At 45.1% G+C, this 19,852-nt stretch overlaps 1 protein-coding gene across 1 annotated transcript in view; it reads right to left on the bottom strand.

Moving 5' to 3' along the window:
* LOC139046740 (sodium-dependent noradrenaline transporter-like) overlaps positions 1 to 19,852 on the bottom strand; it is a 125,428-nt gene that overhangs the window by 81,655 nt on the left and 23,921 nt on the right. Inside the window, exon 3 of the mRNA XM_070532350.1 lies at positions 19,297 to 19,469. Within this exon, the coding sequence (XP_070388451.1) occupies positions 19,297 to 19,469 (173 nt within the window). The remainder of the gene's footprint in view (positions 1 to 19,296; positions 19,470 to 19,852) is intronic.

Genomic DNA, 19,852 nt, shown 5'->3' with positions numbered 1-19,852 from the left:
TAGTTACGTAGGGTGAGCTTCATGCATTAGGAGCAACAACTGCTGTTTGATCGCGGTGTCGTGCCAAGTTGAGTGGATTGATCTCTTAAAGCGTTCTAATTTACTTCTGTGTTCGCTCTACTCTGCAATGTTTGAGTTGCTCCTCTTGCTTTCTGGCGACGTTGAGTCGAACCCAGGTCCGATGTCAAAAGCTGAGGCATATGCGTTTTCATCGGCTCTTGAGGCGATACAGAAACTAGAGGCCGCACAAGAGGTGCTCCTGGCGGAAATAAAAAGCGCAAAGGACAAACAAGCTGCCACTGATAATGAACTCGTCATTCTAACAGCCAGGGTTGCGGCACTCGAGCGTGAAGGAAAAAGGAAGTAAGACTTTACGTGATGTCTCAGATCAGCTGCAAACAATAACTTCAAGATGTGAGGACGCAGAAAACAGGCTCAGATGAAGCAATTTGCTGTTTTTCAGGATAGAAGATGACCCTAAATAGGACAGGGCTACCACTGAAAAGAAGGTAATAAAATTGTGCTCTGAAAAACTGCAAACTGCAACAATCAGTTCGCAATCTGAACGCGTACATAGGCTTGGGAAATACCAAGAAGGAAAGAACAGACCTATAATAGCTAAACTAACTTTTTTAAAGACAAGCAAGACATCTCGTCATTTGCACACAAATAAAAGGCTTAGATTACTCAATCGGTGAAGATTTCTCGCCAGCTACGCGACAAGCTGGAAGAAAGCTGCTTGACTTCGCGAAAGCTCAAAAAGTGCCTTTTAAACAGTCAGTAGATCGGTTGCTTATATATACCCAGACTTACACGCACGACAAAATCACTGATACCGTTGTCATGTCGCAAAGATAGCTAGGCATAAGTACTTGCCCACAGGCTCTTCCACAGTCAAAGCTACCTATCACTAGGTCTTTGCTGACACTATCTTACGCAAACACACGAAGCATCATGCCCAAGCGCAAATTAGTTTGCTGGCTGCTTGACGATAACGAATCTAATATTCTTGTTCTTACCGAAACATGGCTAAATCCTGACATTACAGAAGACGAAATTTTTCCTGGTAACCATTCTTATAATACTTACCTCAAAGATAGAACTAGTAAGAGAGGCGGTGGCGTTCTTCTCGGTGTTAAAAACTTATTACCTTCACTTATTATCGACTCGAACTCATCTCTTGAAATTGTGTGGGTTGAAGTAATAACAAATACGACCAAACTACTGGTAGGTGCCTGTTACCCTCCACCTGACTACAGCACTTCTTTCGTTACAGAACTACGCAATAGCATAACCACGGCCCTCGAGCTGTGTCCAGCGCATTCTGTTTACTGATTCGGTGATTTTAACTTTCCGCTCATAAATTGGCGTAATCTATCATCATCTTGTCCAACATCAGTGGATTTTCTTAACTGAACTTTAGATCTTAACCTGTTCCAGGTCGTTAACAAACCAACCCGTGGTACTAACATTCTAGACCTTATACTCACCAACACTCCCAAAACGATTGAATCCGAAATTCATCTAAATGGCTTTAGCGATCACGATCTACTTCAGGTAACAATCAGTGTTCCACTACCCTTCTCAGGGATCTCAAAGGAAATAATACGTGATTATAACAAAGCAAGCTACTCTAAAATAAACGATGCACTCCAATTATTTTTCAACCGCACGCTACTTCCTTCTTTTTATAATCGGTCGGTGGAAGATAACTGGCTATGCTTCAAGAATAAAAGGTCTTCTCTAATTAACAAATATATCCCGTTGATTTCGATAACAAATGACAAAACAAATCCTTGGTTTAATAATGCCCTACGTAAGCTCAGGAATAAAAAGAAACGTCTGTACAATACCGCTAAACATGTCAATAATGCTCATTCGTGGGAAAGGTACAGGCTTTCCGTAAAAACGTACTGTTCTGCCTTAGCTGCAGCTAAAAATAAATATTTCTCGACAGATTTACCTTCTCTCTTACATTCGAATCCGAAAAATTTTTGGAGAGTTATATCACCTGACCGTGACTCTAACCGGTTAGCCTTACATAGCGATACAAATACTCCCCTCTCTGGCAATGAATGCCCGTCTGCGTTTAATACGTTTTTTTCATCGATTTTCAGCCGCGAGGATCTTACCAATGTACCTGATGTTGCTGATTATGACTGGCAATTCATGGAAAGTATTGAAATCTCGGTGGAGGGAATTGCATGTCTTAATATTAATCTGAAGTTATCTACTTCATCTGGTATTGATAATATTAGTACTAAGATATTAAAAATGCCATTTCTATATCCAGTAACATTCTCTACAATATATTAAAGCAGTCTTTGTCATCGCGACAGCTGCCCAAAGACTGGAAATTGGCCAAAATCATACCCCTATTTAAACCTGGGAATAAAAACTCCCCGGAAAATTACCGTCCGAATTCATTGACCTGCATTTGCTGCAAGATGCTCGAACATATTGTCACGTAGTGGTGACGTTGAAGAACACAGTAGCACCACTGTGAACGACAAAAATAAATTTTATTGGGCGAACCTGTGCCCACAAAACAGGCTACACTTATAGCACAACGATAGCGGCGAACACAGTCGGCGACAGTCGAAAATCTGATCAGCGGGTCAAGCGCGTCGGCTTTTATAGAGCAGTCGTCGAATGTTCCAGACTTATCGGTCGGACCCGCGTTCCTTCCAGAAAGTTCTACACCCTTCGCGTCAGGCGATTAAATTAGATAACATAACGTTCGGCGACAACGGACAGCGGATAGAAGCATCGATACCTTTCCAGAAACTTCGGATACATACAGGCGCGTCCCACGCTGTGCGATTACATTTGTTAGGCTGCGAAACGTGGTTGCCCGAAAAAGATAAGTACACGTATCAATACCCCCCTCTTAAAAAGCATCGTCCCGATGCTACAAATATAAGAGAGCGAAACACAAAAGGACACTTATTGAACATGAGTAAAAAAACAACAACAAAAGGAATCAAAGTCCAAGGGTCAGTTACGCGAAGCCCCAAGTTCATTAACGCTGGTAGTACGGCTTGAGTCGCCCAACGTGGACAATTTCAGGTCGTGAGCGGCGCCGCGGTGACAGCGAAATGCCGTCCGGCACGCTCCTCGTAGTCCAGTGCACCAATACGTCGGATGATCTTGTACGGTCCTAAATAGCGACGTAAAAGCTTCTCGCTCAGTCCTCGTCGGCGTATAGGGGTCCAAACCCAAACACGGTCACCGGGCTGGTACTCGACAAAGCGTCGTCGGAGGTTGCAGTGTCGGCTGTCGGTCCTCTGCTGCTTTTTGATCCGCAGGCGGGCGAGCTGTCTGGCTTCTTCGGCGCGCTGGAGATAGGTAGCGACGTCAAGATTCTCCTCGTCAGAGACGTGCGGCAGCACGGCATCGAGCGTCGTCGTCGGGTTCCTGCCGTAGACCAGCTTGAACGGCGTGATCTGTGTAGTTTCTTGCACCGCCGTGTTGTAAGCGAATGTTACGTACGGCAGGACGACATCCTAGGTCCTGTGTTCGACGTCGATGTAGATTGCTAGCATGTCGGCGAGGGTCTTATTCAGCCGCTCCGTAAGACCATTCGTCTGCCGATGGTAGGCCGTTGTCCTCCTGTGCCTTGTTTGACTGTATTTCAGTATGGCTTGGGTGAGCTCCGCTGTAAAGGCCGTTCCTCTGTCGGTGATGAGGACTTCTGGGGCGCCATGTCGCAGCAGGATGTTTTCGACAAAGAATTTCGCCACTTCGGTTGCGCTACCTTTCGGCAGTGCTTTAGTTTCAGCGAAGCGGGTGAGATAGTCCGTCGCCACGACGATCCACTTATTTCCGGTTGTTGACGTCGGAAAGGGTCCCAGCAAGTCCATCCCGATCTGCTGGAATGGTCGGCAAGGAGGCTCGATTTGCTGTAGTAATCCGGCTGGCCTTGTCGGAGGTGGCTTGCGTCGCTGACAGTCTCGGCATGTTCTGACATAACGGGCGACGTCGGCGGTCACGCGCAGCCAATAATACTTTTCTTGTATGCTCGATAGTGTCCGGGAAAATCCGAGGTGTCCAGCGGTCAGATCGTCATGTAGGGCGTGCAATACTTCTGGACGAAGTCCTGACGGGACAACAAGAAGGTAGTTGGCGCGGACTGGTGAGAAGTTCTTCACGAGTAGATTGTTTTGAAGCGTGAAGGAAGATATTCCGCGCTTAAATGCCCTGGGGGCAACGTCGGTGTTCCTTTCCAAATATGCCACGAGGCCTTTTAGCTCCGGGTCTGCCCGTTGCTGTTCAGCGAAGTATTCCGCGCTTATCATTCCAAGGAAGGCGTCGTCATCTTCGTCATCTTGTGGCGGAGAGTCAATGGGGGCGCGTGATAGGCAATCGGCATCGGAGTGTTTTCGTCCGGACTGGTAGGTTACAGTGATGTCGTATTCTTGTAGTCTGAGGCTCCACCGCATCAGTCGTCTTGAAGGATCCTTTATACTCGCTTGCCAACACAACGCGTGATGGTCACTGACGACTATGAATGGCCTGCCATAAAGATAAGGGCGAAATTTAGCTGTAGCCCAAATGATTGCGAGGCATTTCTTTTCGGTCGTAGAATAGTTGCCTTCCGCTTTTGACAGTGACCGGCTAGCATAAGATATCACCTCTTCGGCTCCGTTTTTCCTCTGGACTAGAACGGCACCGAGACCTAGGCTACTGGCGTCAGTATGGATTTCTGTATCGGCGTACTCGTCGAAGTGCGCAAGTACTGGCGGCGACTGCATGCGTCGTTTGAGTTGTTCAAATGCGTCGGCCTGCGGCGTTTCCCACTTGAACTCAACATCACATTTAGTTAGACGAGTCAACGGCTCGGCGATGCGTGAAAAGTCCTTGACAAAGCGCCTGTAGTAGACACAGATGCCAAGGAACCTACGCACTGCCTTCTTGTCGGTTGGCTGGGGGAACTTTGCGATGGCAGCTGTTTTCTGGGGGTCGGGCCGTACTCCGGATTTACTGATGATGTGGCCTAGGAACAGAAGCTCATCGTAAGCGAAGCGGCATTTTTCTGGCTTCAGAGTGAGCCCTGATGACTTGATGGCCTCTAGTACTGTGGCAAGCCGCCTAAGGTGATCGTCGAAATTTCCGGCGAATACAACGACGTCATCTAAGTAAACGAGACAAGTCTGCCACTTCAATCCCGCTAAAACCGTGTCCATCACGCGCTGGAACGTTGCAGGCGCCGAGCACAGTCCAAATGGCATAACCTTGAACTCGTAGAGGCCGTCTGGGATGATGAAGGCGGTCTTTTCGCGATCTCTTTCGTCGACTTCTATTTGCCAATAGCCAGACTTGAGGTCTATCGAGGAGAAGTACTTAGTGTTGCAGAACCGATCCAATGCGTCGTCTATCCGTGGAAGGGGGTATACGTCCTTCTTCGTGATCTTGTTCAGACGATGATAATCGACGCAGAAACGCAGGGTTCCGTCCTTTTTCTTCAGCAGGACAACAGGGGATGCCCACGAGCTTTTCGACGGCTGGATGATGTCGTCGCGCAGCATTTCGTCGACTTGTTCTCTTATAGCTACGCGTTCTCGCGGCGAAACTCGGTAAGGGCTTTGGCAGAGTGGTCGAGCGTACTCCTTGGTGATTATGCGATGCTTGGCGACTGGTGTTTGTCGAATCCTGGATGACGTCGAAAAGCAGCCTTTGTATCGTCGGAGCACACTTCTGAGCTGCTGTTGCTTAATCACTGGAAGACTTGGATTAATGTCGTAGTGTGGTTCGGGAACCATGGCCGTCGGGGTAGATGCGGCGGAATCCGAGAGGACAGACGCAATAATGGTTTCCAGACTTTCCTCGATGTACGCGATCGTCGTGCCCTTGTTGATGTGCTTCAACTCCTGGCTGAAGTTTGTCAGCAACACTTCAGTTTTCCCTCGATGCAGTCGAGCGATCCCTCTTGCGACGCAAATTTCACGGTCTAGCAGTAGACGTTGGTCGCCTTCGATGACACCTTCGACGTCAGCGGGTATCTCGGTGCCGACCGAAATAACAATGCTGGAGCGAGGTGGGAGGCTCACTTGATTTTCGAGCACATTGAAGGCGTGGTGACTACGAGGGCTCTCCGGCGGTATTGCTTTATCTTCCGACAGCGTTATTGACTTCGACTTCAGGTCGATGATTGCGCCGTGTTGGTTCAGGAAGTCCATACCGAGAATGACGTCTCGTGAACACTGTTGGAGGATAACGAAGGTTGCAGGGTAAGTCCGGTCATGAATAGTTATTCTTGCCGTGCAGATTCCAGTCGGCGTAATCAGGTGTCCCCCAGCGGTGCGAATTTGAGGGCCTTCCCATGCAGTCTTAATTTTCTTCAACTGGGCGGCGATGTGTCCACTCATGACGGAGTAATCAGCCCCTGTGTCCACTAAGGCGGTAACAGCGTGGCCGTCGAGAAGCACGTCGAGGTCGGTGGTTCTTTGTCTGGCGTTACAGTTAGGTCTCGGCGTCGGGTCACGGCTGCGTCGTGTTGAACTGAAGCTGGAACGTCGCGTCGTCTAGTCGTCTTTCGTCGGTGTACTCTTGGCTTCCAGACTTCGTCGGGACGGCGGCCTCTTCGTCGTCTTCGTCGGCGGCTGAGGATCTTCGTCAGTTCGACGAACAGCAACCGCACCTCCATCGGTTGCTGCTTTTAGTTTTCCGGATATGGGCTCGCAGAGCGGCCCTAGGCTGGGCCGGTGTATGGTCGGCGCTGCGGCGACAGGTAGCGGCCTGGTGACGGCGAACGGGACGGCCGTCGAGGGCTCCACTGAGTAGCGGCGAGGTAATCGGCGATGTCACGTGGGCGCTCGCCAGGCTGTGGACGCGGAGCATTCACGGCGAACCCTGTCAGTCCCAAGTCGCGGTATGATCATCGGCGGTACACATGGCCGGCTTCTCCGCAGTGATAGCAGATCGGGCGGTGGTCGGGTGCTCCCCAAATGTCCGTCTTCCTCGCGTAGGTGCGCTGGGCGGCGGGTGGGCGTGCTGGCGGCGGCGGACGACGGAATTGAGGCGTCACAGAGCCCTGGCGCGGTCACGGAGGGGGGCCTTGAAGGCGTGCGACGGCGACGTAGGTCATCGCTTCCGGCTGGGGCTGTGGTGATTCTGGTTGCACCTGAGGAACTCCAAGCGATCGGTGCACCACTTCTTTCACGATGTCGGCGATCGAGGCCTCTTGAGGGTGCGACGAAGGCAAGACCTTGCGCAGTTCTTCGCGCACTATGGTCCTGATGGTCTCGCGCAGATCGTCCGTGGCCTGTGATTGAATACCTGCGTAGTGGGTAGAGCTTGTACGGCGGTTGAATTGCCGGTTCCGCATTTCGAGTGTCTTCTCGATGCTGGTGGCCTCGCGAAGGAACTCTTCTACGGTCTTCGGTGGGCTTCGTACCATTGCGCCGAAAAGCTCTTCCTTCACACCACGCATGAGAAGGCGGACTTTCTTCTCCTCGGGCATATCCGGGTCGGCGTGGCGGAAGACTCGGTTCATTTCTTCCGTGAAGATGGCAACGTTCTCGTTCGGTAGCTGCACTCGGGCGTCCAGCATGACTTCGGCCCTTCCCTAGCGCACGACGCTCGTACAGGTGCGCAGGAAGCCGCTACGGAAGAGGTCCCATGTCGTCAAGGTCGACTCCCGGTTCTCAAACCACGTTCTGGCGGCATCTTCTAAGGCAAAGTATACATGCCGCAGCTTGTCGTCGGAGTCCCAGTTGTTAAAACTCGCGATTCGCTCGTAGGTCTCCAGCCAGGATTCTGGGTCTTCAGTCGCTGCTCCAGGGAAGGTCGGTGGGTCCCGAGGTTGTTGTAGGATTACGGGCGATACTGCGGCAGCATTGCGGTTGTTTTTACCACGATCTTATTTGTCGACTCAGGTAGAAGTCCGTGCTCTGGGGGCAGTCGTTGCAGTCTCCGGCTAGCACGCTGGTCTTGGGCGATCTTGGTTTTGTCCTCGGGCTTCGGGCTTGGATCACGGCTTTGCGGGGGCGTTCGGTACATGAGCGCACAAGCACCTCCACCAAATGTCACGTAGGGGTGAAAATTAAGAACACAGTAGAACCACTGTGAACGACAAAACTAAATTTTATCGGGCGAACCTGTGCCCACAAAACAGGCTACACTTATAGCGCAACGATAGCGGCGAACACAGTCGGCGATCGTCGAAAATCTGATCAGCGGGTCAAGCGCATCGGCTTTTATAGAGCAGTCGTCGAATGTTCCAGACTAATCGTTCGGACCCGCGTGCCTTCCGCAAAGTTCTACATCCTTCGCGTCAGGCGATTAAATTAGATAACATAACGTTCGGCGACAACAAACAGCGGATAGAAGCATCGATACCTTTCCAGAAACTTCGGATACATACAGGCGCGTCCGACGCTGTGCGATTACATTTGTTAGGCTGCGAAACGTGGTTGCCCTATAAAGATAAGTACACGTGTCAGTATTATTGCTTCTCATATTTATAATCACCTAGAGTCCAACCACTTCTTTTTTCGCCATCAACACGGTTTCAAGAAAGGATTATCACGTGAGACACAGTTACTCGAATTAACGACTGACCTGCACCTTAACATGAAGAATAATCAGCAGACCGATTGCATTTTCCTTGACTTTTCCAAAGCATTTTATCGTGTAGCTCAACGTCGCCTTATTGCAAAATAAAGTGTACTTCGAATTGACTCCTTCACTTTAACATGGCTTCGTGATTTTCTTTCGAATCATCAACAGTTCACAGTAGTTAATAATATTGCTTCGTCTCCAACTTACGTTAGTTCTCGTGTGCCTCAGGGCAGCGTTTTGGGCTCTTTACTCTTTCTAATTTACATAAACGATTTCCCACCTAATGTTTCTTCTCGCATACGTATTTTTGCTGACGAATGAATTATTTACAGATCAACTGCTAACACTAATGGATCGCTATGTACCTAAAAGAAAGATTGTTTCGAGTCCTTCCTCGCCATGGTTTACTGGAATTCTGCGCCGTCTGCGCAACAAAACGAAACGTATTTTTCGTCGCGCCAAAGCATCTAATCTTCCCGAACGCTGGGCAGCATATCATTGCATTCACGCAGAATATAGTATCGCTATTACAAATGCAAAAAAGATTTTTTTCGATAACACCCTCCCATCACTTTTGCAGTCTAATCCACGTAAATTCTGGAATATTGTTGGTGGCAAAGAAAGCAAAACAATCCAACTAGCCCGTTCTGACAATGTCGCGATCCCTCCGAACCAGTGCTGTTCCGTTTTGAATGATGTATTTGCTTCTGTCTTTCACAAATGTGCTCCTGCCACTCTACCGTCGGTAACTAAATCCTCCTATTTACGAATGAACTCCATTTATATAGATTGGGTCGGCATACAAAAGTTGATTGACAACCTGAAAATATCTTCTTCATCAGGTGAAGACTCAATTAACTGTAAAATGCTTAAAATTACTGAACCATATTCTTCCATTATGCTTTCGATGCTCTATTCCCAGTCTCTAGGTTCCTCAGTTCTTCCAAGCGATTGGAGGGTTGGCAAGGTTGTTCCGGTCCCTAAATCAGGTAACACTCATTCCCCCGATAACTATCGTCCTATATCACTGACAAGTATACCATGCAAAATATTGGAGCATATTATACATTCTCATCTGATTGATTTCCTTGAGTCTAATTCCTTCTTTTCGACTGAACAACACGGTTTCAGGAAAACATTTTCATGTGATACACAACTCATATGTTTTACTAATGACCTATTTACCCATACTGATATGGGCTTCGATGTAGACTGCGTGTTTTTGGACTATGCAAAAGCTTTCGACACTGTTTCACATGATCTTCTCATTCTTAAACTTAGCATGCTTAACATTGACCCTAATGTACTAAACTGGATTAAAAGCTTTCTGTCTAATTGAACTCAGTACGTTTCAGCTAATGAATGTTCATCCTCTCGCACTTCCGTAACATCGGGTGTACCACAGGGATCGGTACTGGGACCCCTCCTTTTCCTCATTTACATAAACGACCTTCCTAAATGCATTTCCCATTCATCTATCAGGCTTTTCGCAAATGACTGCGTCATTTATCGCAAAATAACTAACCACACTGATACTGATAGGCTTCAAGACGATCTCAGAAGCATATCCAACTGGTGCGATAAATGGCTCATGCGACTAAACGTTAATAAATGTAAAACAATGCATGTATCAAGCCGCACTAACACTGACAATACGCGTGTTTACTTACTTCACGATACTTCTCTTGAATCCGTCAACTCGTACAAATACCTAGGTGTTCATATTTCACGTAACTTATCATGGCATACGCCCATCAAACACGTCACTAATAACGCTAACCGGGTTCTTGGATACTTGCGTCGAAATTTCTCTGCTGCGCCTATGCCGTTAAAGCTTACCCTCTACAAAACATTAGTGCGACCAAAGCTAGAATATGCATCCACCGTATGGGATCCCCATCAACTCACACTGATGAACACTCTAGAATCCATCCAGAATCGCGCAGCACGTTTTATCTTATCTAACTATTCCCGTTACGCCAGCATTACTTCCATGAAAAACACACTTACATTACCGGAGTTTTCATTGCGCCGTAAATGTTTTAGACTGTGTCTTTTCCACAGGCTGTATCACCACAACCCACTATTAAAGGATCATCTTATTACTCGCCCTTCATACGTTTCATCCCGTTTCGATCACATGTTTAAAGTTGGTGTTCCATATTTTAGAACAAAGATGTGTCATGGTTCTTTTATTCCTAAAACCAGCGCCGACTGGAACGACCTTCCTCCCTCCATCGCTGCCATTTCTGACGTTGGCAACTTCAAAACTGCTGTATTTTCTGCCGTTTTGTAATACCTATTATTGTATAATGATGTACTTTTTTTGTTCAGTTACCACTCCTTTCTGTAATGCCTTCGGGCCAGGAAAGTATCCGAAATAAATAAAATAAAAAATTAAGAGTACCGACGACCACCTGGCACTTCAAAATGACCTTAGCCTAATTCATAATTGGTGTAAGACCTGGTTAATGGCTTTAAATATGTCAAAATGTCAGGTAATTTCTTTTAGTCGTAAGCGTGACAACTCACACTTTTTATAAAACATCAATAATAAAGAAGTGTTACATACAGTGTTACATACAGTATCGTATAAATATTTGGGTGTTCACCTAACCGAAAACCTCTCCTGGATAGACAACATTGCAGACGTTTGCGCAAAAGCTTCAAGGACATTAGGTTACCTACGTCGTAATCTGGGTAATTCACCTTCCAACATCCGCAAATTGGCCTATCAGACATTTGTTCGTCCACAGCTCGAGTAGGCATCATCCATTTGGTCCCAACGTCCTGCATACCTAATCGACATGCTTGAATCAGTCCAGAACCGAGCTGCCCGTTTCATTCCACGTAATTATAGCCATCACTCCAGCGTAACGCGAATGAAACTTGATCATTCCATACAGCCTTTAGTTCTTCGCCGTAATATCGCTCTGTTGTCCTTGTTTCACAAATATGTTTATAATGCTACACAATCCACACTGCATATCCAGATCGCCTCGAACACGTTTTGCGCGCATGTATGGTAACACATATGCTTTTAACGATTCGGCACTCCCTACGGCCATTCGCTTGTGGAATAATCTGCCTGGTCAGATTGCTTCCGAGTCAGACAAAGAAAAGTTTCTTCATCTCCTACACGAGCATTTTTCATAATATCACCTGCAAATCACTTTATGTTGTTTCTTACACTTGACAATGTGCTTCGAACTTCTTGTGATATTGATGCATTGCTATCTCACTCTTATGAATTGCTATTTTAAGCTGCGTCACGTGTTCACTTATATGCCCTGTATATATTATTGCTTTTTTGCGTCTTTTTCCCTAAATATCCCTTCAAGAATTGTACTCCCTGATATGTTCATTTTTCCTGTATTTTACTTTCTATTATTACTAAGTTACGTAAAGTTTTCTCGTGTTATTTCCTTAAGAGTACCTTTGGGGTCTTTCATTAATTCAGTTGTTCCTTTTCATGCTTTGATCTTGGTAGTAATGTTGATGACCCCTGCATTGAGGCGTACCTTTGGATTACACTTTAGAAGGCTGCTTACTCTTTTTTTGTTTGCCTTGATTTTGTAACCCCCCTTACACAATGCCCCCATAGGGCCTGTAAGGTATTTTAAATAAATAAATAAATAAATAAATAACAACTTCCTTTTCGTAGTTCGGAGACCAACGAGCAATACTTTTTCGCGAGCATAATTTTTTTGCAGCACCTGACGCAAATTTGTAAATTTGTAAGAATGTGTCCCAAATCTGTAGCGTTTAAGAAAAAAGGCTGGAGAGTTCAGAGGCACGCATTTACTGCTGTAGCCACTACTGTCATACACAAGAGTTTGTATGGCAGTAGGAACTGGCCCAGCATCAAAGAAACTGGCCCAACACTTAGTTTCTGTGATGTAAGCAGTACACACAGCAATGGTTCTCGCCTGGTACCAAGTATTTCCTGAGCGCACAATTCTAAATGCTTTCTCGTTGTCGTAACACGAATAGGTGCGCTTTGAAGTTTTAAAATTTATTTACGAATACTGTTCGCGCTACCTTGAAATGATCCAGGAGCGGGGGCCGAAAATAGAAACAACAAATAAAATAACATCAACGAGTGCTATGGTCAGTCAATTTCTGAAACTCAGCAGATGATGGGTTCTGCAGGCAATTCCACAATTCAAATGTGAGTGGAAAAAATTAGAATCTAAAACAATCCAGGTGCCACCTAAAACAGAGAAAGCCATGCGCGTGTGTTATACGGGTAGAAATTGCGCAGGAACCCATAAAACACGAAAGGAAGGATTATGCGAATTGGATATTGTACAATATTATGCATCATAATTACCCGCTCGCTGGTGTGTCTGTGAGGCGACATTTCAACTGATAAGATAGTTGCAAGCAATAAAGCTGTGAAGTTATCATTATGTCGAATAAAACCGTAGAAATATTGGAACGTATGGACTAACCAGATGCATTATGTGGTGAACAGACAAGTGCCGCGCAAAAGCAGCCTTCACAACAAATTTACAGATTTCTAGTTAGTGTCTTTTCAATTTACCTTTGATTACCCTAATTTTCCAGATGACTCAATATATTTAGTCAACATGCTTGCGTTACTTCAAATCTGGATAAATGTTACAGGATATTCAAACTGACTTATGCAGTAATTTAATTAATTATGGGGTTTTACGTGCCGCAACCCCTTTCTGATTATGAGGCACGCCGTAGTGGGGGACTCCGGAAATTTCGACCACCTGGGGTTCTTTAACGTGCACCTAAATCTAAGTACACGGGTTTTTTCGCATTTGGCCCCCATCGAAATGCGGCCGCCGCGGCCGGGACTCGATTCGGCGAGCTCGTATTCAGCAGCATAACACCATTGACTTATGCAGTACAAGCTGTGTTCATGACTTCCCTATACTGAAAGTCAGTGGTTCTCTTTTTATTTGTAAATAAATGCTTCATTAATTTTCTGATCCTGATTTTCGTTTGCCACTTCTTGCTCAAATAAAAAAATTAGGAAATTGGAGTATTTGATAAAAATTGGCCATTTGTTTAAAGGGAAGCTGAAAGGTTTTCCAGAAAAAATGAGTGAACATCTGTACATAATGGTTTTCAACCCTCCGAATTCGAATATCGTATCGAAATTGAGCGAAAGTGCAGCAGCGGACACGCCCAGCTCGCGCGTCTCGTTTCCGGCTGTGATTGGTCGGTCCGCCTCGTGACATCAACTCTAGTAACCGACCGCTGCCGTTACACATGAAGCGCGGTGCCAGGTAGTATGGTGCTGTTTTTCCGAGACGGTAATGGAAAATATAGAGAGACTGCGTTTTTCTGAGGAGTTCGGTGTTACTTCCTACATGTACGAGCCGATTGCGAAGAGCCGGCCTCTCGAAGAAGCAAACGATGCTGGTGCGAGCAGTGCTTTTGAAGCGAACGAAAGCAAAGTCTTGGGGTCTCCTCGTGTTGGAAATGCTCTTTGGTGAGTATGTTTTTTGCAAAGCGATCTAGTGATCTCGCCGATCTTTCGCCGATCTAGTGAGCTCGTTTCCGGTCAAACAACTGTAGTGTTGTGTTCCTGCATGCCTCCTCGTGGAACGTAAGAGGGGATGCGATCGTCGGCATTTGTGCGCTGTCCAAAGCTGTCGGCAATCTACAAAGACGGTTTAAACGCGTGAAAAGCTTCCCGGTTCATGCAGTACGTGTAGTGACCTTCATCTGTTGACTACCACTCACGTTGACTACCACTCACGTTGATTACCACTCACGTTGATTACCACTCACGTTGATTACCACTCACGTTGACTACCACGCACGTTGACTAATACTCTACATACACACAGACACACAAACAAAGGAATGCAGGGTCGATCGAAGCAGATTACGATGGCACGCACGCAGAAACAAGCGCGGTCAGGCACGGTCGCGGACGCTGCGAAGGAACGAAACAGAGTTGACGTCACAACACCGCGGTGTCCGGTCTCCGTTCCGCTCGCTCACTCATCGGGGGGCGGAGCTACAGCGCGATTTCAACCGACGATTACGTCACTCCAAATTAAAAATAAAACCGAAATTTTGCCTACATGGTTTATAAGGTTCCCGCATCCGTATATGAGCGTCTTAGTGAATTCGACAGACTCTTCAGCTTCCCTTTAAGACATATTCTATTACATATTCTAACATATTTAAGACGATAGAGGCCCCACTCACGGTAGTGGGGCCTCTATCGAATCCATGCTGAAAGAGTTGCTGTCTGGTCAGAGCAAGTTGGCAGCTGACGTGACTGCACTCAGGGAGCAACAGAATAAGGTGGAAAACGTTATAGCTGACTGGGGAGCCAGATTTGTTGAATTAGAGAAACGAGCCTCGCGTGTAGATGACCTTGAACGTACAGTAAGGTCACTGGAGGCGAAGTTGACTGATCTAGAGGATAGGAGCAGGAGATCCAATCTCGTAGTCGTTGGCATTCCGGAGGATGCCGGCGAAACTGAACCTATTCTTAAAAATAAAGTTCTTGACGAGGTGTTTTCTGCAAAGCTTGCTGTTCCTTGCAAATCTGTCGGCCGAATTCATCGTCTTGGTAACAAAGGTAACAAGAGACCAGTCATCATTTATTTCCAGGATTTTACCGAAAAACAGCTTGTCTTAAAAAGTGCGTACAAACTAAAGGGTAGTCGAATATCTATTCAAAACGATTACTCGCGCAGCACACTAAGGAAACGTAAACTCTTGTGGGATAGTGCTAAAAGTGAAAGAGAACAAGGCAAGAAAGTTCGCTTAATTAATGATAAGATGCGTATTAACAATGAGCTTTTCACTTGGGATGACAGTAAGAACTTGAGGATCAAAACTGACGGTCATGTAAATACTTCGAAAAATGATTGACTTGCCTCCGCTGATACTTCCCCTGGTGTTAAAGAACTGAGAATTTTAAACATCAACGCCCGCAGTGTCGTTAATAAATCGGAAAGCCTTGAGGCAACTATCATGGGTTACAATCCACATGTAGTTGTGATAACAGAAACATGGTTGCATGACAATATTGAGGTTGCTGTTGTGTTTCCTCCATCTTATCAAGCTTATCGCCGTGACAGGTGTACTAGAGAGGGCGGGGTTGCAGTTTTGATAAAAGAAACTATATCCGGTACTCTGTTATGTCAGGCTGATAACCTGGAATCTGTTACAATGAAGCTTACTTGCTGGGATAAATCATTTTTGCTATTTGCAGTTTATCGAGCACCTGACTCGCGCCCAGAATTTTTTCGTAATCTTTTTGAACACATGGTTTCATTCACAAGCGATAAAGTGCTACTTATAGGCGACTTTAACCTACCAGATATTGATTGGGAGAATGGGTTTCTCTGCACCGGGATTAATTCACACTTAGATTACTTACATGACATCATTCTGTCTCACAATCTTCACCAGGTTGTGAGACAGCCAACGCGCACCTATGGTACGTCAGGAACCATACTTGACCTCGTTTTTGTAAGTCGTTCATTAGAAAACTTTTTTGTTTCGGTGGAGCCTGGAATTTCTGACCATAATCTGGTATATTTTTCTTGTTCTTTGGGAGTGCTTAACACTAAAAAATGTAAAACAACCACTGTTAAAGATTTTTCTCGTGCCAGAGACGAAAGTGTCTTGGATTATCTTGAGCAATGCTTTGATAACTTTCACAGTAACAATACTACTGTGCTTTGGGATAAATTTAAAGAAATTATCGCCCACTGCCTTAGCAACTTTATTCCTAATAGAACTAAAAAAACTTCCAAGACTACTCCCTGGATAACGAGAAAGATCTTGCACCTTAAAAGAAAAGTTAAGCGCTTAAGACGACGATGTGCCTCACGTGCTTCAATTCATGAAATCCAAAATAAGCTAAACCAAGAAGTGCGGCTAGCTAAGCGCTGGTATTTTCACCATACATTGCCAAATTTCATTCAAACGGCACCCCAAAAATTTTGGGCTTTTCTAAGCTCAAAAACCAAGCCAATTAATCAAATTGTTCACGAGGGCCATGTCGTTGTCGAAAAGCAACGCATCGCGGAGCACTTCAATAATTATTTTCAGAGTGTTTTTTCCAATTTTGATGGTGGTATAAACGTTAACTGCATGTCATGCAACTCGACCTCTGATATTGTATCGCAACCGGGTGTAGTGTCGATGCTGCTGAACCTCAAAGCTAAATCATCTCCAGGACCAGACAACATACCGAACGATTTTCTGTGCAGATATGCTGAAGCGTTAGCCCCTTTTCTGGTTGTTATCTTCCGTTCCTCGTTATCTACGGCTAATCTTCCTACAGACTGGCTTACTGCACGTGTCGTTCCCATACCGAAAAAAGGTGACAGAACCCTAGTAACTAGTTATCGTCCTATCTCATTAACTTCATCATGTTGCAAGTTAATCGAGCATATTATAGCTAATGAAATAACCAAATTCCTAAATGACAACAACGTACTGTCTCCTCATCAGCATGGTTTCCGGAAGGGTTTTTCTACTGTGACACAATTAACCACAATTATTCACAACTTCGCAAGTGCTCTTGACAAGTCAAGCCAAATTGACGTAATATTTTTAGACTTTAAGAAAGCGTTTGACCTTGTACCTCACAATAAACTTATAGAAAAATTACAGTCAATAGATCTTCCAGCCTATATTATTAACTGGGTGGCGGCTTATCTATCTAATCGCAAGCAGTTCGTTTCAATTGATAATTACTCTTCTAACGAACTTTCAGTAACCTCTGGAGTACCTCAAGGTAGCGTGCTAGGACCTTTACTATTTCTAATTTACATAAACGACATCACTAACGAAATTTCTCATCCCGTTCAAGTTAGACTGTTTGCTGACGATTGTGTGTTGTTTAACGAGGTTACTTGCCACGATGATCAATTAATGCTTAACTCTGACCTTCAAAACATTCTTTCCTGGTGCAGTCGGTGGGGTATGGAATTGAACAGAGAAAAAACTGTTTATATGTCCATAACAAAAAAAATTAATAGAATGTCGTTTGTCTATAACCTCGGCACGGAACCACTAACCAAGGTCAGCGAATATAACTATCTTGGAATCACAATAACCAGTGACCTCAGCTGGAATAGGCACATTTCTAACGTATGTAGCTCGTCTTTCAGGAAACTATGTCTTCTCAGGCACAAACTAAAGCACGCTCCCTCTAGTACTAGATTACTGGCTTACACTTCACTCATCCGACCGAAACTGGAATATGCATGCATTGTGTGGGATCCCTATAAGAAAATTAACATTAACACTTTAGAGATGGTCCAACGTAAAGCTGTCAGGTTTATTTTTTCTAAATATAGACTGAGTGACTCTCCTACTAGCCTAATGATTCAACATAATATCCAAACGCTACAACTACGCAGGAAAATACAACGACTGAAATTTCTTTTCTTGCTTAAAAACAACTGTTTGTCCCTCCAGCCGCAGGCTTATGTTCAACCACTTACAGCGCGCCGAACACGGCATCGTCACGCTGATTCTTTGACGCCTTATAACACCCGAACTAACCTTTTCAAGTTTTCATTCTTCCCTCGCACTGTAACAGATTGGAACAGCCTGCCATTATCACAATTGATAAACACAGATTCTATTGACCGCTTGTGTCTTTGATACTGGGGGTATTGCCATATGGGCAAACCTTGTTACTGTTTTCTTCTTTTTTTTTAAACGTGAATATTGTATAATACTTTCCACATCATCCTTATTCTATACAGTATTTTGCAATGAGCGCTCGTTCAACTTCTGGTACTTTTTTTTTTCCCCTGTCTCGATAGTGGTTGCCAGTGCTCACATATGCGTGTGATACAGTTCTAATGTTTGTCAAGTTGCCTTCCTTCAGTGTACCTTCTCTTAATCTTATTAGTCGTCGCTTTCATTTTTTGTTTTCTTATAATATTTACATATGTTGCATTGCTTTTGTATTTTCTTTTCATGTCTGTATGTATATATAAGCACGTGCATATGCAAATATTTATGTATTCTGCCCCTCCTGCTTGGGCCCTCATTTGGGCCTGCAGTATTGTATAAATAAATAAATAAATAAATTCTTGAACAAAAGCGGCCATTGGCGTAGAGCTGGCGTTTGACTACACTGATAAAAGTAGCGCATGGTAGAGCGTTATCTTAGAGCATGAAAAATAATTTCACATGTATTACTGGTCCAAAGCACTATGGAATTACGAGGCTCGATGTAGTGGAGGACTAGGAACAATGCTCTATAACATGGTTCTTCAGCATTCTTTACAAAATAGTTCAGCTTCGATACCATTGTCCAGGTTCGTGCAGACATCTTCTCAAGCCAAGTACTCAGCAATCAGTTTTGAGGCATTCAAATCACATTGCTTTCTTTTCTGCGCCAGAGTTTACCTAGGTTCCAAGAGAAACTACCGCCTGAGGCGGGGCACACGCAAAAAAGAACAACTAAAAACAAAAAAAGGAAGGACCGCGAATAGCTAACGTGACGCTTTCGCAACTGTACACGTTTGTAGACACATTTTTCTCTTAGGAAAAGTCTTTGTACGTCACTAATTTTTTCCCTGTGAGCGGCGGCAGTAGTCTGTAAAATGTTACTTTTTATAAAAATTGTCCCTTTTATATGCCTACATTTTTTTTCGGAACCGAAGAGGGACTCGTGAGAATGCATCCTCGTTGCCCTCGATGTATCAGTAGAACCCATCCTGTTCCTTGGAACTAAGCAAATTTATTCAACCTACTTACTTTGCCGAGCTGGTTCTGGTAACAGCCGTTGTGTCCTATGTCGTGCTCATCACAGACGCTCCAGGGCAGCACCGGCGAGAACGAGGCTGTCAAATATATCCACGAGTAGGCTATCGCGGGAACGTGGAACACCACCTGTAGCAGGTCGCCGCTCAGCATCGTCCAGCCCAAGCCTGCATACGAGTGAACAAGGTTCTTGCGAGTTGCTACGGCTTGCATAATTACTGCGCTGCATCTCATCGAAAGAACACTGTAAATAACATCAATGCATCCTCCGACGCCATTTCAAGGAATATTTATTCAATCAAGAGCCTCATTGAATGAAGCACAGTATAAATAGCAGGCCACTAACTCAAAGTACCCAGGAAATAGTAGAAAGACTGTAAGTGGTTTTGAGATCAGTTCCATAGGCCCAGTGTCAGTGTTAGTAGGGTGTCCAACCTAACTTGGGAAAATATTTATAAAAAACATCAAATGTTGGTTCACTGGATAGAACCAATGTATTGGTTGCCGTCACTTGCAGACTCTCAGATTATTTTTACCGCCTACCTACATA

Source organism: Dermacentor albipictus, chromosome 1, assembly GCF_038994185.2.
Source record: "Dermacentor albipictus isolate Rhodes 1998 colony chromosome 1, USDA_Dalb.pri_finalv2, whole genome shotgun sequence".
NCBI lineage: Eukaryota > Metazoa > Arthropoda > Arachnida > Ixodida > Ixodidae > Dermacentor > Dermacentor albipictus.
This window is presented reverse-complemented; position numbering and strand designations above follow the sequence as displayed.